At 38.0% G+C, this 22,965-nt stretch overlaps 1 protein-coding gene across 12 annotated transcripts in view; it reads right to left on the bottom strand.

Annotated features, from left to right (window-relative positions):
* The window catches only part of atp2b2 (ATPase plasma membrane Ca2+ transporting 2), a 123,532-nt gene that overhangs the window by 32,836 nt on the left and 67,731 nt on the right, over positions 1–22,965 (bottom strand). For 7 of the 12 annotated variants that reach the window (XM_071493852.1, XM_071493855.1, XM_071493851.1 and 4 more), the window contains 7 exons: positions 13,606–13,806; positions 10,132–10,389; positions 9,501–9,626; positions 8,115–8,240; positions 7,646–7,678; positions 5,556–5,648; positions 2,993–3,034 (listed from right to left, as the gene is read on the bottom strand). In XM_071493852.1, the coding sequence (XP_071349953.1) occupies positions 2,993–3,034; positions 5,556–5,648; positions 7,646–7,678; positions 8,115–8,240; positions 9,501–9,626; positions 10,132–10,389; positions 13,606–13,806 (879 nt within the window). The remainder of the gene's footprint in view (positions 1–2,992; positions 3,035–5,555; positions 5,649–7,645; positions 7,679–8,114; positions 8,241–9,500; positions 9,627–10,131; positions 10,390–13,605; positions 13,807–22,965) is intronic. The other 5 variants (XM_071493862.1, XM_071493860.1, XM_071493856.1 and 2 more) reach the window with 4 other exon arrangements.

Genomic DNA, 22,965 nt, shown 5'->3' on the forward strand with positions numbered 1-22,965 from the left:
GATTGTTTATGTTTGTTCCTGCATCGTCTTCTTAGTTAGAGCAATTGGGCTGTGAACCATCTTACTGTATAGACTATGAAAACTAAAAGTTCTTGATACTTGTATTTGTTGTAAGGGAAACAGTGATTCTTATCAGTCGTCCTATCTTTCCATCACAAACATATTTACGGTAAGTCATAAGTCATAAATAATTCAGGGGTCCTACATCCCAGCTAAAGGCCATGTTCAAAGATTATCTAAAAGCCTGCTAAGTATTTGCAGAAAGTGAGAAAAGAAAACCTCCTGTACATTCAGTGTAGCACATTGTAGCACACACACAAGGAAACTCAATGTGCTTCACATAAAAAATAAAACACCAGAATCAGAAAAGAAACAAACATTGATTAAGTTTAAAAAAAAAAATCACAATACAAAACAATAATGAATTGAAATGAAGAATATATTTGTTTAGGTTTGTTTCAGTGTGTAGCATAATACGTAAACACTGGTTTATAGTTATTTTGCTGTTTTATTTTTACCCTGAGAATGTTTTGCTGACCCAGTTTCAGATTACCTTGGTTCAAATTCTAAAAGCAAGCCACAAATATATCTTAGCAATTCAGTGATGTATAGAACCCAATGTATTGATGTATAACTTGCTATAAAATCTGTTTTACACCAAACTGGAAGACAGGCACAGATCTCAGTTGCAGGTAAAGATATATTTGAATTTACATACTGGCAATAATATGATAACTGCACATCATGAAAGGCTGTTGACAGAATGAAACTTCACACTTTTTAAAAGCTCTTCTCTGATAATCGTAATGACAAGGAATCTTTGTCCCACAAGTCCCAAATAATAAAATCACCTGATCATACATTTTACTGAAGCAAAGCATCTCATCAGGGAGTAGGTTTGAACACACAAAACACAATTTCTTCAGAAAAAAAAAGAAAACTGAATAAAATTGCTCTAGTAGCAAGGTCTTCTGTTAAAAATACTGTTCAGGCTGTAAAACCAATCCTCAATTACCTTGTCTGTCTCCAGCCCTGTCCTCACACACTCACACACACAAACACAGTGCAATGCTTCTCTGTTAATGTAACCCATTACAAAGAATCATTTCCCAATCACAATGAGGCATGTGTTTGAATCTTACGAAAAACCTTTTAATGTTGAACATTTGTCATTTTTTCTGGTTGTGCATTTTTGTTTTTCCACCTCCATAACACAGACAGTACGTTGTCTGTATCTAGCTATATGCAGCAGAAGAGCAAGATAAAACTGCTAAAATTAAAACACGCTCAGGACAAAGGTGCATCTTTTGAAAACTGCATTTCGTTTTTCATTAACCATTTCACCCCTTTTGCTTTGTGGATACTTTGACTTTGTCTGCTTCTGTCTATTATTCTATCTGACCATGTTTTTGTTGTAAGAAGGGAAAACATACACCAATAAGCCAAAACATTATGACCACTTACAGATTATGTAATTTATTGAAAGCTTATTGTATTGGGGCATATCACGGTCTGGGATGTATTGCACAACAAGCAAAGGCTCTTGTCGTCAACTTGTAGGATGTGGCAGAAATTGGCAGGAGTAAAGACTTGTGCAGCATTGGCAAGGGCAAAATCATTGTGACGAGATGACTGGGTTGGGGCTTCTCTGAAACAGCAAGGCTTATGAGCTGCTTCTGGTTAGTACCTGCCAACTCTGAAACAGGGTTTTGGGGGAGGTGTTGGAACAAATCTGAGCTGCAGGGACTCCACCTCACAATTTACAAGACATAAAGGATCTGCTGCTAATGTCTTGGTGCTAGATAGCTCAGGGTACCTTCGGAGTTCTTTGTGCCTCGGCAGGTCGGAGCTGTTTTAGCAGTATGTCAAGGACCAACAGGATATTGGCTGGGGGTGATCATGATGTTTTGGCTCATCCATGTATTTTGACATGAAATGAATGCTTAAACTTATTAGATACACTTGCATATCATACATACACTAGTCATACATGAGCCAGAAAAATAAAACAAATTAAGTGTTAGTTTTAAGAAAGCTAACGATTTCCAGGCCTACGTTTTGAATGACTACATGGTACTGCCTGGTAGTAAAGCACAAGTCAATTAATCAATTAGTCAATTGAAAGAAAAATGATCTTTAATGAAAGAGAACAAGCAATAGCAAAAAAATTGCTGATAAAAGTAGGGCTGTACTCAACTTTACAATTTTATCAGTCAGACTGTATCACTTTGGTGTTGGAAAAAGCATTTTTCATATATTTTTTTTTATTTTCAAAAACTAAACTGAGAGATTGCCAATGATAAAAAATCATTATTATTTACACCGCCAAAGGGCACAATCATAAATGACAAATGAATGAGTATCCTTTTAATCCCAGAGAAATTTATGTCATCGCATGAAACAAATTCCATTAAACAGTGGGAAAGGGAAAACCAGGGTGTAGTATATAACTTGAAGAGAGTACTACAAGGACCGTTTGGGGTGTTCTCGGTGGAAAAGGGTAGGCCGTGTGAGGCGCTAGTTGAGGAACAGGTTGCTGTTTTCTTATAGAGTACAAGACATATCAACAACACAACAAGAACAACAGACCAGGGACAACAGACCAGGGACAACACATCAGTGACAGACAGAATGAAGGGGAGGGATTTTCTAACCTAATATGACTGCAGGTATAATCTGGGTCAAATAAAAGGTCTAATAAATAGGTCTAATAAATTTACAGTATCTGGGATTGTTAGTGGTAGACTGACAGTGTACTGTCAAAGTCCCTTGTAAACCATTCTGAAGTAGTACTGCACAATCCCTTGTGAGACTGTGTGGCAGCTAAAACAATACAGGCTGAAATAAATAAAGTAATGGAGGGTTTTCCATCTGTATTTGACCCAGGGCTTACACCACACACCATAGAAGGAAAAAAGATGAGAAGAAGAAGAAGGAGGAGGAGGAAGAGATGAGGCAGGGGAGGAGAGAGTGAAAGATATGGTTTGGTTACCTTTAATCTGGTTGCTCTCCATATTGCCATCTTGCATTTTACCTATGATGGAGACATACAAGACAATAACAACAAAAATAACCAAGGCAGACAAGTCAACAAATTATCACCACAGAGACAACACACACAGCGAGAACCAAAAATCACAAACAAGGAGACAGGAAAATGACTTTTAATACAACCTCGCTGTGACAGTCACACAGAAAGGCTTGTGATATGTAAGTGATGTAATGTAACTAGCAGCTACTCCTACTGGCAAGGGGTTAATAAAATAAAATTTAATTGAGAGTTATTCTAACACCAATCAAGAGACACATACTGTAGTGTGCAGATTTTCGTGTAATGAAGTGGGAGGAAATTAGGCTTTAGTAGACTTTATGATATTGCATAAGCAAATAATCAGGTAATTAAAATGCTTAATGGGCCTTTCTGAAATATAAATATGTTGACATCAAAGTATATCAAGTGTGACATAATATGATGCAGAACATTAAAAAACTGCATTCAAAATTTTTCTGTCTTCAAATATTGTTTTGAATTACATACTCACAGGTAATTTCACACACATTGTCAAATATACGTGTCAAATCGTCAGGGTATAAAATGAGATATCAAGACATAGATAGAGCATTGGACACTGGACACTGACAGTAAGGAAAAGTACACCACAAACACACACACACACCACACATACGTACAGTGCACACAAACAAGAGACAGCATGCATAAGAGGAAAATTCAGACAGCACATGCAAGATCACACACTCAGTGGGAAGCAGACTGAAGATGTGAGCAATGCAAAGAGAGAGAGAGAGAGAGAGAGAGAGAAAGAGAGAGAGAGAGAGAGAGGGCCTGAAGGGAAAGCCTCCCACATGGTTAAGTTACATAAGAACAACTGGAGGAAAATCGAAATCTAAGTTTGGGGACAGTGCATTTATTATGATGCTGGATTGTGCTTACACAAGGAGCGAACAATTAAATGTGCGGCTAAATCAAACAATATTGTCATAAATACAGAATAATTTTGCTTGTAGTCTAACAGAGCAGCTAAGAGCCCTCTTTGAAGTACACATGCAGTATACATCATTTTGCAAGCTGATGAAACATAAAACTGAAAATAATCTTGTGCTTTCAAATCAAATGTATACACAATGTTTACACAATAAGACATTATAATTAAGAGATCATTTATTATATGCTGCAGTTTTGATCCCATTATCTACCCGTGCTATAATTATAGAGATATGAATTGTTTGTTTCACTGGTAAGCAGGCTATAAATTGCACAAAACCTGCAGTGCTCTATGCTCAAACGCCAGTAAGAAAATTACTCAGGTAGAGCCAGAAAGCCAGATTTTTGTAGAATCCTCTGCATATATGTGGAGAATAAATGGTTTGTTTCACCTCAATGTCCACATTAGCCAGTTCCCTGGAGTCACAATAAAGCTGAAGATGACAAATCGCTCTGTTCCAGTCCAGGACAGCACAAGGTCACCATAACAGTGCAAATCACACTCCTCCTGCCTTGAGTACAAACACTTTTGGGCTGCTCTCCAACGAGATGCAGATAAGACAGAATCCAGTGCAACAGTGAAATTAATCTTTCTGCATCCCGTCCAGATAACACAGAAACAGAGGATTTGCACTGAGTGATCTCAGAGGACATCCCTAAAAGAGATGGCCCTACAGTGATTTCATTGTTGCCACCACTATTTACCTTTTTCCTATCAGAAATCTGTACTTGTATAACAATTCTATTATTTTCACTTGTCACAAAAGCATGATTTAAAGGAACTGCTTTATATTTTGGGAAATACACTCAATCACTTTCTTGTCAAAGGTTAGATGAAAAGATTGACCACTCTCTTATCTGTGCAGTCAATATACAGTTATGGCCAGCAGCCAGTTTAGCTTAGCACAAAGACTGGAAACAGGGGAAAATAGCTAGCTTGTCCAGTGATAACAAAATCCACCTACCAGCACCTCTATGACTCACTAATTACAATGCTACATTTCATTTGTTATTGTTTAATCTGTACAAAAACCAAAGTGTAAAAACAACATGTGGGGGTTATTTTCTGGCTGGGGTTATGAGCAGTGGTAATAATCCACTAATCTAATTGTCAGCAAGAAAGGGAATAAATATTTCCCAAAATGTCACACCACTTTAAATGATGTTTTCCTTATTCTTCACAAAATTTGAATAAACATTAAAAGACTTAAAAGGTTGCCACTACATGTACCACTTTCTCCAAATAAAGGGTTTTATTTGTTTAGTTTTAGTCATTACAAGTCATTACAGTTTTTTCCCCCCACACATTATTAGAAGGATTACAAGGCAAACAACAGCATAAAGAGAGGAAAAAGACACAAGAGACTAATTTCTAGAAATAAAGAAGACATGCATTGACAGCATGGATACAAAGGGGTCCAACACAACTGAGAAAAACAGTAGGGCAGAGGATGAGCACCCATGGTAAGAAGCAGTTGGAGAATGGAGAAGGTAGAAGGAGTCAAAAGTCACAACAGAAAGAGGTCAGAGATCAGATGTTTTGTCAACCTACCATTAATTAGGGTGGCACTGCCAGGGGCATTAATGCCTGCAGCCCCATCCGTGGCTATAGTTGCAATAGGGTGGATAGGGGGATGGGAGCAATCTAGCCATGAGGGCCGAACATGAATGAACAAAACAAACACATGCACGCACCCACACAAAAACACACACACACACACACACGCATGTGCACACACAAGACAATGAACAGAAATAACATGGTTATAGCACATTTAAGAGATTCAGCATATGTAGACTGTGTGTGAATGCTTAAATGTGATCATTATGGATTATAAATTGATTTATTGTATATGCAATAATTACTTTATGTGACTATCTAGTGTAATTTACCATAAGTAAAAGTGAAAATATTATTAAACAAACATTGGACAGACATGAAACGTGAAGTCTGAACATAACATGTGGAAAACAATATAACGAAAGGTGAAACCAGAGCCACAAAAAAAGAAACCTACTGTAAGATGATTTAACAAGATACATATTTATTTCAATATACTGTATGTGCTATGTATAATCCTGTATGTATGATTATCAGTAGTGATTATATTGTATTTTTCCTGTGTCATATTATGTTTTGATTGCATATAATTCCATTTCTATCTTGAATTTTTTGCAGTATGTATTTCATTGAAACCATGTTATTCATGTAATAGCTTTTAGCATCACAAAATCAAAATTTCAGCAGAAAATCTGAAACAAATAAGCTAAAAGGTGTTGCATAACCAATTCAAAATCAAACTACTGTAAAAGTAAACAAAATGTTAAAGGGCCCACTTATTAGCCAGGCATTAGACACATGTTCCAACCAGTTAAGTGATGAGGCTACTGAAAGTTTTACTACAATTCTGTATTACATTTATTATCTCAATGAAAAGCGATTGCTTCTTTAATGAAATAGCCCGATAGTGATTTTGAGGCAATTTTTCGAACAAATTTGCAATCTTAAGCAGTGTTTTATCAACAACTTAATCTGAATAATACTACATTTGGATGATATCACCTTTAATAATGTCTCAGTTGCCTCAAGGTAATCCTTACTTTAATAAGTTATATCTATGTAGTCTAAATGCAATTTTTTATGAATTAGTTTGTACTAAGAAAGCAAGCCATATGTGACGTATTGAATATGATGTAAAGATGTTTTTAAGGTACAACTTTCTGTGACATAAATGGCTTCAGTAAATGACAATTCAAAGTACATTTGGATAGTTCAATGACATCTTTCTTGGGCCCACAGTTTGCTGTTGGTTGATCAGAACACAGAATTATTTCCCTGGTTTGATCAATCTGATTGGACTGATCAAACCTGGGACAGTGATGCATCTTACTACTGTGCTATCGTCAGATCACAACCATATTGTTGAGGCACTACAATTACAGTACAAGTCATAACAAGAAGACATATAGTATTTGTTAGTGTTCAGATCAGAGGAAGAAAGTATTCTCCACAAAGAATGACATGTTTACTGATATCTTGTATGATGTGACAATTCTGAGACAGTACTGAAGCAAAATGCTTCAAAAATACAGTATGCTAGCTGTGCAAGCCTGAGGTTCCTTCTTATTGAAACTACAGAGCTGTTCAAAGAGGTACAGGTAACAGTGGCAACGAATCACTACTGATATGAAAGTACATACGTAAGATGTAAAAATAACATTTCTACTTTACTCTCTACTGCTGGTACATGTGCTGTACACCTGCAAGGCTGTCACTCTCATGTCATTGTTCTGCTGTACAGCAATAAGATGAGTCTGACAGCCTTTCTCAATTCATGGCATTCAACGTGTCCGTGAAACAGGACTGATGTTGAATGCTAGCTAGTTAGTTTGATGAGCGCAGTGCCTGTTATAGGGGGAGAGGATTATGCATTGTGAAATGTGTCATCTGTCAGCACTTAAAAAGATGCAGTGTTGCGGTGATGAGGCTTCTCTTTTTAAGTGAGGAATTAGACTGGGGCAAAGGTGCTTGGCTACAGAAAGAGAGTGAGGAGTAATGGTGCTTTATTGGGGATCATCAAGGGTTAAAGCTCAAAAGGATCAAGTACCACTCCCAGGGGTCAGAGAAAGGTGATACTCTACCTGTATTCTGGTGTCCGTCTTCCACTGCCCCTCCTTCGAGGCGAATTTGGAACGATAAGAGAGTAAGGACAATGATGCACCTGAACCCACAGAACCTGGATACTGCAGCTCACAACTGTACCACCAACACTCATTTCATACAGTATATATACACATTCAGCAAAGATGATGATGATGTGCACAGAGGCTTATTACGGTACTTTACTACAAAAACCTACAAAAAGTTCATACAGCTCATGTGAGTTAAACAGGTGGACATTTGTTCATTTGAGTTTATTGTTTATTACCCTTCTGTTAATGAGGACAGTTAAAAATGCTAATGTTATATAATGAGCATACACAGTTCAATTTTCAGCACATAAGGTAATGACATGATAAAAAGCTTTTTGCTGTTGCTGGGCAACACTGACAAAAAAAAAAAAAAAAACTAATTATTAATTATATTGAATTAATGATATAACCATCTTACCTTTCTTTTCTTTCTTCTCTTCTTCTTCTGTGCCGGCCCCTAGCAGGGTGAAGATGATTCCGGTCTGAGAGTTGACACCAACAGCAGTCACCACCATGCGTCCTGACCCCTCCATCACATGAGTGCCTGGAGAACGGGCAGGAGAGTGTTAATAATATGACACTAATATTAGAGCTGGATTAGAAATAGTTTCAGTGTTTGCTTAAAAAAGCGACGCCCTTTGTGCCTCTGCCATTATTGTGCACATTTATGTTAATGAACATTGACCTCAACAGTGGTGTCCACCCTGCTCTGACACTTCCATCCCAAGAGTCTCTTATCGAATAGAGCAACAACATATAATAATTCCAACACTGCAGTTCACAGAGAGAGCACCTCAAACATTTTTATTCACTCTTTTATTTCAAATCCCATGTATTGGAGTTGACAGACATTATCAGAAAAAAATGTGTGAAAATACCTGCAGGCTGTGCTACACTTTTGTGTATGTGAATATGTACAGAACACACAGAGAAAATGATTAACCTTTGTCAGAGTAAGTCAATGTGTGTGAATAAGAGGCTAATTAAAGGAGCCAGCAAAAAGGCACAAGCTAATTATCCACAGGAAAAAAAAACATACCAAGACGTGAGAACAGATTAACCCATGTTTCAGTGATATTCTTCATTTCTAAGAATGACACAGCTGCAAATTCTGGTGTCTCTTCTGCAGCAAATACTAAACCAATCAAACTAAATTAAAATAACCTTTTGTCTTCTTTACTGAGGAATTGCCATGACTGTGACTTAATTTGGTTTTATAAACAACAGATTCTGTAAAAGGATTCAGCAAACCAAACCTAAGCCAAATAAGTAACAGCAGGTAAATGTCAATATTAAAACAACTTGAAGCACCTCACTGAGGCTTTTAAGTTGACTGGCAACTGAAGTTAATATAAAAAGTCAGGTTGTGACATTAGGCCAGTGTGTATAACAGATCAAACTTTATTCACTCATGATCAGATCTGATGCAGGATGCAGGATGACATGGCATGAGCCCACTGGGGAAATAAAATACTAGAAATTTGTGAGCTCGTTTTAGAGATTAAGTAATTCTAAAATGATTTTTAGTTTGTAAAGATGAAGATGAAAAATAAATCAACATATATTGAACATACATATAATATTGTTTTGTAGTTGAATGAATCAAAAAAGATGTTTTTACAGAGGAGATAAAGATTTGAATAGAGGAGTAAAAGTATTCCTCGATAGTCTTCAGTCTCAGGGACAAACCTTGGTTTTTGTCCCTCTCCACTTTACACATCAACATTACATGCAGGAAACCATGACTGTGACATGCAGTAAACATCCATCCACCTCAAGAGAGTGCATCAACTGTATAACATACCAGACAACAGCATTGGGTCCTTGTCTGCAGACTTCCTGACGTGGTCGGACTCTCCGGTCAGTGATGACTCATCAATCTTCAGGTCATTGCCCTGGATCAACACTCCATCAGCAGGAAGCAGATCACCTGCAACAAGAGAGGAGGCAGTTCCTATCTGCAGTGGATGCATTTGTATTTCTAGATTTGATTGTTGTTCATTAGAGATTACCATGGGTCTGAGCTGATGTTATTCAGGATAGACTATGACCAGTGTAGTATATTTTGTCACATGATGGTATTATGAAAGGATGTGTGTGTTGCGTGTTGTATCGTTCTGTCTGGAGCTAATTAATTATTTAACTGTAGCTTAAACATATTTAATTGCTTAAGGTGGACTTCATAACTTAGATCCCTTTCTGGAAATGAGCTGTAAATCTATTTCCAGTGGACAAGCAAGTCCAGAGTCAGTGGGCACATCCTGTTTGGTCGGACGTGCCCCATCTACCTCAGGCCCAAACTTTTAATGGATTCTGTCAGCTATGAATTTGCACTAAGAAGATATTTGCAATTTGGGTTTACTGCCCTAACGGTATGCAATAAAGGGAGTAAACTCTAACACATCCAACCAATTTAACGATCTGCTCATACCTACCATATTTGATCTGTGCGATATCCCCCACCACTATGTCAGCCACGGGCAGCTGTATGACCTGGCTACCACGGACCACCTGGAATTTCTGCTCCTGCTCAATGCGGCTCTGCAGCCCACGGAACTGCTTCTCCTTCGACCAGTCATTGAAGGCCGTAACCAGCACCACACACACCACAGACAACAGGATGGCTGCACCTTCGATCCAGCCAGCGTCCGCCTCGCCCTCATCCTCCACCCCACCTGCCACTGAGCCACAGGCTGCAGTATGGCATCCGTGACAGCAAGGAGAAGAGGAAAATTATATGACTGTCATACATTTGCAAGCACAATGTGTTTTCATACATTCTTATAGACTGAGGTATTGTAGTATTTTCATACAAATATGTATATGTTTATTAATTCTGTAGAGTAGGAGCACTTCATAAAAAAAGATACATAGGGATGAAATCAGCGTTCACATTCCCACTGGGGACTGAAAAGCTTTGGACAACGATAGCTTTTATTGGGTGTGCAATGTGTGTGTGTGTGTGTGTGTGTGTGTGCACAAAGAGGAAATAAATGCATGTGTTCAATTTTCTGCATATATACAATGTGTGCAAGAACTGATGAAATGAACCTTTTCATTAATTTGCTCCACTTCATATGAAGGCTCTGCTTTCTACTGGCTGTGCACAGAAAGACTGGAGTGTATTTGAGAATGAAACAAGGCCTATTCCCAGTCCTCCTCATGCTGCTTCTTGTAATATTCTAGGAGTGATTGTGCTGTACACTCCTGGCTAGCTGACTTCAAAAGCCCCCGGTGGGGCAATTTGCTTTGGACTATATAACACTTGTAGATGAGCGGGTGCAGACCACATATTATAGACTTTACATATGCAGGGTCTAATTTAACTAACAACAAGACTAAAGAAATTTGAACTGCAGAGGAACTCCAAATCCAACCAATTTGATACACTGCATGCAGTAACAGAAATATTATCCTTGATCTATAAGACTACCAGTACTAATGCACACATATGTACTCAAGCAAGTTTCAGTCATATTTAATTAAAATTTTGAAGATTATGTAATTGAGTGTACTGAATATTATTCATTTGAATGTATGTATTTGTTTGTTCTTTTCACATTGTCCTATGAAGAGAAGTTATTTTATAAAAGTTTGGTCAGGGAAAATTAGTTTCTGATTTTGAAATATGACAGCTCAGTTTTAGGGATTCAGAACTAGTCTAACTACTTAAAGATTATGCTAAATTACATTCAGATTCATATGGATGTGTTAAATGAAGCCATTTTACTGTCCTGCCAAGAACCAACTGTCAAAACAATCCATGTAAAACAAATAGTGAATTATAGGTCTTATAGTATGTAGTTAAATAATAATAAAATGCAATATTGCAGTACATTTTTTTAAAAGCATTTCAATTGTATGAGTTCAGTCAGTCCTGCTTGGTCACTGTAGCACAATGACAGTAAAATATGTATAGTTAGTAGCTATCGATGATTCTGATTGCACAACTGTTAAACACGTAACATGCATATGTTTCAATAAAATGTGCTCTTGTCTCTCTCATAGAAAGACACTTACAACCATGCAGCATATTTGTAGCTGTCCACGGTGCTGAAGTGCCAACAAAACACTCAAAACACTCAAAGCACAAAGTAATCTAACATTTGCAGCTGATTGACAAACTTACGACTGGGAGGCATGTAGATGAATAAATAAATGTCTATAAGCTTCAAAGCTAGTTTAACCAATTGGTTTGGATCCTTTGCCAAATCATGTTGGTTTCAGTGTCTACTGTATTTTTCACAGTTTTGTTTTATTGCATGTTGTGTGTTTGATACAGACACAATCAAGACCCTACTCATTCAACTGCAGCCAAGCTGTTTCATATGTAAATGAGAATTAAATCATCCCACCACCTTCTATTTCTGGACCACAGAGCTTTTTTTTTTTTTTTTTGACCTATTAATAAACAAAACCATAAACCAGCAGTGAGAGATGTGTGCTTGTGTATATATGCATGTGTGTGGGGGAATGGTTGGTCCAAGTTCTCATCAAATCAATTGCATCGGGACCTGATCTCAATTTCAAGACAGTAAAGTCGGCCATAAAAGTATCCTGCCTTGGTACACATCTTTGTCACAACTCTTTAACAATCAAATGGAGGGATCATTGCCATAAATGTTACTATATTAAATATGTATGTGTGAAAGGGCTATTAGTCAATATATCATCCTTACTATCAGCAGTGTTTTGCTGTCAAATTTGTTAAAAAACAAAAAAAAAATTACATCTAGGAAAATAACATGAATATTGCAAAAATCACATTGCGTATTAGTTGGAGTCTGCGCCAAAAGATATGCTCACATCACTATGGCTGTATGTCCATTTCTGTTGTAACACAAACATACATCCATTTGGTGTTTTTCAGAATACGGTGATGGTTTGCATTCATATATTTCTGAATCACTCTGCTTTTCACATTTATTCATATCCGCAGGAGTTTGTGTGCTGATTTAGATTCATATGTATTCATATCTTTCAAATATGAGAAGATACTTGCATATTGGCACCTTTTTTTGCCTCAAGTTAAAGGAAAGCTTGATTAAGTATCTGCAGATGGACACAGTGATTAGCATAATCATTCCTTGGGTATCTTTCTGATTTATTGGGACTTTGTGATGCTTGGAGCTAATTCATAAAGCAATGCAGGTCAAAAGACGCACAGAAAACAGGAAAAGTATGTTTGTAAAAGCATCAATTCTAACTGAATTCCAATTGATCATTAATTATAACTACAAACTACAAAATGAATTAATATATAAATGATTTGATTAACTAACCTCTTACTTCTACCTCCATAAGAGTGTTTAAACCCCTTAAAATGATAACTGGTCTCTTTGGCAGGGTAACTGAATTCCATTACTGTGATAATGCTGGGAGCAATGAGTGATGTTGCTGACTCAGCACCTCGTTATGGCCTCTGTCTTCATTTCCTGTTTCACGGCTCACGGCTGATGTATGGGCCCTGGGAGCTCAAGGTTATTTCTCTACTCAACACTTCATTAACCTTCCCGGTACCTTTCATGCGCACATTTAACAGATTCATAATGTGCGGGCACGCACGCACACACACACACAGACACACACAGACGCACTAACTAAAAATTAGCCCTATGCTCGATGAGTCACTTGACTTCTTGAGGCAGGTCACAAACAAAGTGTGACCTGCCTCACCAATAAAAAAACTGTGTGTGCATACATGTAGGTGTAGGTGTGTCAGCAAGTGCCAGGAATGTCAGGGGAAGTGATGTCAGTGGTCCTTTGCTGTCCTCTGCAATAGTGGAGATACCAGAAAGAACTATATGTATGTATGTATGTATGTGTGTGTGTGTGTGTCCAGACCGCACAAACAAATGACAGAGAGAACATTTTACTGGAAGTGATGTCACAGGAGCTGCTTCACTCACACTCTCCGCTGCTCTCTCCGGGAGGGTGGTAGAAGGAAAGGCCCAGGGATATCAGTGCGGCGATCTCAAGGATGATGAGGGTTACATCCTGCAGGGCCTCCCATACCAGCTGCAGGAAGGTTTTTGGCTTCTTTGGAGGTATCAGGTTTTTCCCATATATTTCTTTTCTCTTGTCCAGGTCAGGTAGAGCACCTGCAAGACCTGGGAGAGGAAGACAGTGAAAGAAAAGAGAGAGGGGAAAAGAGTTTGTGATTTATTGATAGTACACAACATCACAGGTGTGTAGGATATTCATACTGATGTATTGCAGTGAGATTTAGATTGTGTATATTAATGGTTAACAATACAATAACAGAAATCTGCTTTCTTTTTCCATTTACATTTGATCCAAGAAAGTCACAATTATTATCCTTACGCACAAAAATTAACGGCTGAAAACTGCAAACGAAACCACAGTCATTCACAGTTTACAAGACATTTTTATTGTGAAAAGCGCTGATCCAAAGCCAGCTTTGTAATCAGTATTTTTTTCTTGCTTTCCTTTTTATTTCTGCCTTTCTTCTTCTCTTTCTCACTCTCACACAAACCATCTCTAATTACCAGTTTGAGTCATGGCGGGCCACAGCTCTGTGTTCCTTATATAATTCTGCTCAAGAGATGAGGGCCTTGTGCTTTGACCTCATCCACCTCCTCATACACCAGGAACTACTGTACATAAATAGGTTTTGCTCTTTTATCTGAACAACTTTGCGCTGGCTCGAGGCACAATTTACTTTTAGACTATTGTCCAGAAAATTATTCTTATGCAGTAGCTGAAATAACCAACTGCAATTACATCACATGCAGTGCTTTGGCAGGATATCATTTGAACTTCATAATCCAAATAGCATTACTCCAAAGGAGGAGTAGTTTTGGGTCCCATTATCCTTTTTTTCATTTTTTTCTTTAAGATGCATTATTAAAATTTATCAGTTTTATTTCATTTTGAATCACAGAACATTATGTTCTATGCATGTGGTGTATTATATTCAGTGTTATGCGTTAATATAATTAATGGACCTTAAAATTGAGCACACTTTGCTTAAGCTCTTGTGCTTATAACATGTTACAATGTAAAAAAAATTATAATATATATTAAATCACATTTATCACAACTACAGTGGTGTACCAGGAACTGCTGTGAACTGTAAACTATCTAACTATCTACATCAAACCCTCACAAGGCTATGGATGTATGGAAATTTGTGCTCCATATCTTCAGTTAAAATGATTCATAAAAGATTTCTATTCAGCTTTATTATTGGTTTGTATAAGGCTGTTTTTCAGTGTAGTTCCTTTATCTTGTTTGCTGAGCACACACACAAGCAGTGTGTATTCATTGTCTCTCTCTCTCTCTCTCTCTCTCTCTCTGTCTCGCTCCCTCACAACCACAGACATTACCACAGCATTATGTCACACACGGTGCGTCACTGGGTCTCCCAGGAGTGACCCTGGATTGCACCTGATAACATCACTGCTGCATGACACTGTTTCACATGTCACCGCATATGGCTGTGAGATGGCTTATCAACATCTGCAGAAAATAACTGATGAGCCATCAATATCTGACTCCAAAGAGAGAGGAACAAAGAAAGATGGAGTTGTGTGAAAAGCAAATCTTTAGAAACTTCAAAAAAAGGAGAAAACAGAGAAAAGAGATCAGTTTCACTTGCTCGAAATAGGGAGAAGGAGTTGCAGACAGGGAGAAGGAGAGGATAGAAGGAGGGCAGGCAGGAAAGAGAATGATTCCCAGCTCCTACGTAGGAGAATGCCCTGGTTACAAATAGATCAGTCTATAAATAGCCTCATTATCCATTCTCTTTTAATTGTCTCTGTGAGAGGACCTAGCATGGTCTTCCATTGATCTCCACAGCACCCTGCCTCACATCTCACACAAACATGTCTGTTTGTTCACGTGTGTTTGTGTGTGGGTATGTGTGTGGGTCTGTGAGTCGTGACCATCTTCACGTGCTGTGTGTGTGTGTGTGTGTTTGTTTGTGTGTGTGTGATAAGGCTGGCCAAGCATGCCTGCAGATGCTTGCTAAACTGACTTTAGTCAGTTCCGGTTGGTAAGATACACACACACACACACACACACACACACACACACACACACACACACACACACACACACACACACACACAGAGGCACATACATATGGAAAGATGAACATATTCATACACATCCACATTCATGATTTTAGCTAGGTCAAGTGCACATTAGCACGACATTTACACTTATTTCTACTCAATTCAATACTACCGAATGAGATGGTGCATTGTTTCAGAATGACTTTTAACCTTGTTAAATGTTTTAACTGTGTTATCCTTAAATGCCCTTGAGATGTGAGCTATGTTGTAATCAATTTCCCTAATCATTAAACACTCATTGCTTCCTGGAAAATCCTCCGCTACATTATCATTCCTTCCTGGATTGCTGATTGCAGTGCTGCTTACAGCTCAAGATTCATTTGCCAGATCTTGAAATATTGTAGGCTAAATACTGTCAGCCCACCTAACTGTTCTGGCAGTGGATTTTGAGGAAGCACTGAGAGGGCAGAAAAACTCTGGCAATACACAGATGAGTCACAATATTCTCAGAAAGGATTAAAGCTGATTGCAAATCAATCTTTGTGCTAGAGCTCATTACCAAGTACTGAAGCCCAAACAGATGATAATATACTGGCAAGCTACTGTATACTAAATGTATATGATCTATTGATGGGAATAGATATGAAACTACTGGTATCATGGGTAATTTATGTTAGTAAGCGCATTGTCCTTATGAAGCTTTAAACGGTGAATGCATTTTGGGAAGGAAAATTGATTACACCTATGAAAAATGAGAAATGAGATGGGAGATGATGCACTATTATTAGCACTAGATTGCAGTTCCCTTTTAGATAATCAGCTGATGGACCTAACAAACAGTGGGCATCCTGGTGACTCAGCAGACTAAGGCAAAAGCCATTTACTGTACCAGCAATCCATCCTACCTTTTAATCAAATTTATGAATTTGGTTGTATGTCATCAAACCATTCTCCCTTATTTTCAGTCTCTTTCCAGTGAATAGTTGCTAATTAGGCATTTTTATACCAAATCTGGCCTTACCTGATTGTGTGCATTAGAGGCCTTATGTTAAACTAAGAATTATTGTATTCAATCTGAGAATTTCTATATCAAAACTCATCAGTATGGGCAAAGAGAAGCTGCTTCTGCTTCTGTAATTTAACAAACAAGTTGGCTCTGAGAGGAGCCTCTCTAGATCATCTAAGAAACATGACCACGCAGTTTGGCATAGTGACAGCACTGATCTAATTAGAATAAAATACTATACCATTAAAAATAAAATGATTATACTTGGGCTCCTACAGTTGTTTTTTCCTTTAATCAGTCAATTACTTGACTGGTTTATCATATATAGTTTGATAAATCTCAAATATTGTTTGTATTGCGTGACTTGACAGAACAAAACTTAAAGGTATTTAATTTATGATGATATAAAACAGAAAAATGTTTACAATGAGAAGCTGGAGCAAATATTTGACATTTAATATATGAATTCACTGATTATAAAAATTGTTGTCAATTACTTTTCTGTCAACTGACAAATTGATTGACTAGGCTACAGTACTATTATTATATACAACTATGACTTACTGACACTTTTTAAAACTAGATGAGGAAATTAAACATTGAATTTCTCTAATCCTCGACTTCACCATTCTTACTCTATGATTTATGGCTAGTAATGCATTGATGTGTCAAACGCAGCAGGATCTATGTTTCAAATCCTTTTTGGCAAACAGTACCTACCTAGCATCCTGTTTCCAAATAGACAGGGACATGAAAAAAATGCAAAAAAAAAAAAAGAAAAAACACTTAATGCCATCCTTTCTGCATGAGAGGAAATGGAATTTTTTCAGTCAGTGGGAACATGATGGCATATTTTAACAGTTGGCCCTTTTTTGTCACTGGCTAAAAATAGATCTCCATGGAAACACTATGCATCCCACTCCTTCAGTGGAAATACCCGCGACTCTGAACCTTGGAGAATATGTGAATATGTAAGTAAGTGTGTCTGTATGTGTATGTGTGTGTGTGTTTTCTTTGTGTGTTTCGTATCCAAGGGCATGCATGCATATGTACATGTGTGCGCAGGTATATTCCAACGAATACAAGACAGTAAAGAATGAAAAGAGGTGATGACCTTCAAATGTCCTTGTAAAATAGTCATGTGATAGTCGAGCAGCAAACAAACATAATTCATTTTTAAACATTTTTTACACGATGGATTTAATTATGTCCTGTCTAACGTGTCTTGTTGGGTCAGCATTTATTCTTTTTTTTGCCCTAGCCTAAGGTTTTACATTTTCATGCCCGTCTGCATCAACTTTTTTTCCCCTTTCACAATACTGTATGCCACAGTGTCCAAAACAAGTCACCATGGCAACAGGGTTGTACAATCATCATCATCATCATTATAATGACGCAAAATATTGATGCCTTTTTCTGCAGTGAATCAATAGCTTCAACATGTATTTTTTCAGCTTTTTTTTGGCGGGTGGGGGGGGGGGGGGGGGGGGGGGGGCAGTGAAGAGAGAAGACAGAGAGGGTTGAAGTGTGACTCACAAAGCACAAGAGAGTGAGAAAAAGAGGGAGACAGGGACAGAAACAGAGAATGAGAGTAGGCTGGCTGTAGAGTAACTCTATGAATAATAACCCATCAGTGGCTAAAAGGTGGATAATTATCATGCTCTTATTAGAAGATGGAGTGATGGAGAAATGTGTCACAGCATCCTTGAGAATGACCTCTATAATAATGACACCATTTTATGCCATAAAAGAGGAGAGCTTTGTTACTGTGCATACAAAGGCAGAATCTAGTACAAATAGCCTCAAAGGGCAGATGTTCCTAGGGATGACATTAAAAGAAGAATGTAGAATTTTATGCATCAGTCAATGAAATAGATAGGAAGAAGCTTTTGTGTGTTATGTAGGACAAAGTGGAAGATATTACAGCAGTGCATACATTGTTATTATGAGGAAAGCACTTGATGCTTCCACATTAGTGTTGCACTTGTTGTCCTTGTTTTAGCTGCGTGTCTATTAGTATCTTCCTGTACATTGTTTTTGGCATTGTATGTAAGTACAATGATAGTTACTAGAAACCACAGTCAAATTCTCTGTATCCTTTAACTTGGCGAATCAAATTGATTGTGTTTCCATGTAACACATGTGTACAAACAGTGTTGCAAATGGTTCATGGTTTACTGACAATATTTAATTTATATTTACTTCAAGCTCAGTTTCCAAGGTGATACATTTTCTACACTATAAGCATGTGTTAAAGCAAGCTGGACAGTATAAAAATGTATCATACACACACAAATGCACACTTGCAAGTGCATGCATGTTTCTGACATTTTAGATCAATCGGGTGGGGCGACATCTGGAAAAAACTGAAACCTAATCACTCGACCAGAGTTGATGGTAAAGACACCTGGAATTTCATCTACATGTAAACAGCTTCTTTAGTTTAAGACTAAATTAGGTAATATTACTGAATTAGACTAATTGTTGATGTGAGGGGCCCACACCCAGGGGCATAGCAGGCCCACCTGCTGTTGAATGAAGACGCAATTAAAGAAAGGAAGCCCCTTTTCTCTCTCAAACATGTCGGGCTGGATGTTTCTGGGGGAAACCTCAGGAGACTGATGTTAGTGAAGCATTTAAAACAGCAGGAAAGGGTTGTCTTAAACCCTGTTCCCTGTTCAGGGAGGGTTTCTCTAGTTTGAAGAACTGGTTGTCTTAGTTTTGTCTTGCTTGGTGGCCTCATTGCTCATCTCACAATGTGGTTTTGCGTGCTGTGATTTTTTTGCATGCATCACGCGCTGTCAGGATCGAGAGCGCAAGAGGGCACGACAGGAGGCAAGCTCTCTCTACGAGCGTGAGATGATGTGACATGTCTACAGTGTAGCAACACACATGCAATCTTGCACTTTTATGTACAGACCATTGAGCAGTCACGTTCTCGCAGGCCAAACATGCAAGCAGACACACTGTAGTGTATGTAAACAAACAACTAAGGAAATACATTCTCTCATTTCATGTGGAGTCAAAGGGTCACATGAACACGAATACATGCTTGCACGCACAAACACACACATAGCTCTATCATTCATTCCCCTATGGACAGCCCCACTGAAAAGGTAATGGACTGGAAAGTGACACTGAGCAGTTTCTGACACCATGTCTTTCCCATCGTGAGTGTACTGTATGAATGTGTGTATCTGTTTTCATACGAGTGTGGGTCTTATGACACCATACTACAACCCATAATGGTATATTCCTGTTTGTGTGGACAACATGATAGATCAGTCTAATATGGCAGATGTCCTGTGTTACACCTAAGAGAAATGCACTCTGAAAACAGGATCTCCGATTTTCATGTTTATTGGGGGGCACCAAGACATTATCTCGTACATAATCTCCAGCGAATTGTTTTTACTATTTGCTATATATTGTGCTGCTGTCTCTTGTGCTAATTTCCTTCATAGCTAGAGACTTGTACATCTGTACATCTGCCAGAGCTGAATTATATTTGATTTCTGCAACACTGCAAGCTGGGCACTAAAAATCCTTTTAGTCTTAGCGTTTTAGGTGTCATTATTAAGACATAGAAGCCACTGCATCTAAACAGATTTTCACTTTGATGCACATCATTTGTGTTTTCTGTGAAAAGGCCCAAATGCCAGAGCAGTTTTTAGCAGTTACCCAACAACCCAAATTAAATGTATGTTGAAATGCCAAAAATTAAATATGCAATAGTGTGCGAGTGTTTGTGAGTGTGCGTGCAAGTGTGTGTGTGTGTGTGAGTCTGTGGGGGCAGCTGTACAAGTGGGTGAGTTTTGCTGTCAGGCACTGTGCTCTATGAGTCTGACTCATGCGAGAGATGGTAGAGTGGAGTGAGAGAACACAGCTCACAGCTCTCCCTCTCTCTCTCTCTCCCTCTCTTACCCACATACATCCGTACATATATACTAAATAAATACATCTAAATCCATACACACAAACACACACACCACTCACTCCACAGGATAACTGATTATTACTTTGCAATCCTATCTTGCACAATATATTGGTATAAATGTAAGGGAGGAAACTTGTATAACTGGATGAAGATGGAAAAATTCTGAATCAAAAGATTCAATAATGCACCTCACATTCACTTTAAAGCTCTGACCCAAAGTGCACAATCTTTTTTGACAATGTCTGTTGCAGTTTGTTTTTTGTTTTTTTTCATTTTCAAATGTAGTGAAGAAAAAGCTGATTACGTAATGTTATGCAAGAAAAACAGGCCTCTACAATTACAGAACAACAACAAAAAACCAATAGCTGTGATTGGTGTATGCTGCTCATATCACAGAATTTGAATACCCAAAGGTTTAATTTACACCTCTTAGAAATTTTTTGGGAGGCCTGAAAAGTAGCACATCAAGAGCAGCACAGAGGGGAAAAACAGAAACATGCTGTTAGTGACTCATGTGGGATGAAGGCTTCAGTGCATATGGTCCTTTTCAAAATTCATGAAACAGCTATTACTGTGTGAAGATTCTGTGCATGGGTGAGGTCCAGTTTATATTGTAGCCCTGTGGGTCTGTGCATATGACCAACATAAAAGAAAAAAAAAAAAAAAAGATTAATCGCATTAAGATTACGCCTCTATGTGATCTCATTCTTATGTGGCTATGATTCTGACGTGTTTGCATTGGTGGGAAGATCCACTGCATCAAACCAAGTGCTCCCAATTTCTCCTTAAGCTGTATCAAAAAATGACAAGTCTGTGGGTAGCAGGGCATCAGTGTAAACTAGAATTACAGCCTGGAAGTTGTATGCTTCCACCAACCAGATTAGATAAAACATTCACCAGGTTTTTTCCATTTTGCCCATTAATCAGAGTTGCTCTTCATCCAAGTCAAGGGTCTAAGGATAGAGGATGTCATTTGCTGTACAGATTGTGAAGCCCCTTGAGGCAAAGTTTTGATATGTGATTTAGGGATATATAAATAAAATTGATTTGACTTGACTTTGTTAAGCCTTGTTGTTCTTGTTCTGCTATATGTCTGCTGTATTAGTGTGTTACTTCATTGAGAGAAATAAAAAACAGTCGTATGTGTTTACACACGTAATAAAGCTGATTTTTATATAAAACAAGGGTGTAGCCATGACAGTAGATAATGCTTCAAATATGAATGTTGCTCAAAAAGCTGCAAATTGGATGCTTCACACACATCTTCAACCTGCCAGCACAGACGCTCCATACAATCACCATGGTTTCAAGGTGGGCACCCAAGATTAGTGTCACCAATTCAGTATCTGACCAAATGTGAAATACGGTCAAAATCCGCCCCTTTGTTCCTGAGTTACGGCATTGAATAATGATTATAAAAGTGTGCAGGACATTAGGATGTCAAGGTGAAGTTGACCTTTTGGCTATAAAGTGTTCATACGTATCGTATGAATTCTTAGACAAAAACATGATTTGTGAGGTGACCACCAAAATCTAATCAGTCCATCCCTGAGTCAAAGGGAATGTTTGTGCCAAATTTGAATGTGCCAGAGTAAAATGTTGTGGAAAAAGGCTTTCTTACATAAGAACAAGATATCTCTCAGAACTAGGGAAACATGCTTGGCCTGTACTATGCAGTGCTTATAATTAGACCAGGAAAAATTAATTGTAAAATTCCTGTCACCTGAAAAATTAAAAACATCTGTAGTGGGAGCCTTGAAATTAATTTTTTTCAATAGATTGAAAACTACATAGGCTAGACTCCCCTAGTGTACCTGCATACGTGTGTGTGTGTGTGTGTGTGTGAACAAATGGGTTTATTAAGCCTACTGAATGAGAATTACACTTAAAAAGATATGAGTCATTTGGTGTATCTGTTCCACCAATGTGAGCCTCAAACACTGTAATGTTAGCTGGCCCGACTGCCCTAGATGTGGACACAACATTAATGAGACATCTGTTTACAGCTTCTCTTTGTGAGGGGAAGTATGTATATGTATGTATGAGTGTATGTGTGTGTGTCTGTGTATGTATGTGTGTGTGTGTGTGTGTGTGTGTGTGTGTGTTTAAACAGAACTGCTTAGTGATAAGGGCAAAGTAATCCTCATATGATGAATTGCTGTCAACTCGGCCATGGCCTCTTTTTTAAGTCTGTCTCTCACTTTCTCACATATATGGAAGAAACACACCTGCTATTACTCCTTTTATGTGTGACCAGGTTGTCAGTGTGGTTATATGGAGTGGTTGT

Source organism: Trachinotus anak, unplaced genomic scaffold (genome assembly GCF_046630095.1).
Source record: "Trachinotus anak isolate AG129_WGS33_773 ecotype Australia unplaced genomic scaffold, CSIRO_AGI_Tana_v1 ptg000013l, whole genome shotgun sequence".
Lineage (NCBI taxonomy): Eukaryota > Metazoa > Chordata > Actinopteri > Carangiformes > Carangidae > Trachinotus > Trachinotus anak.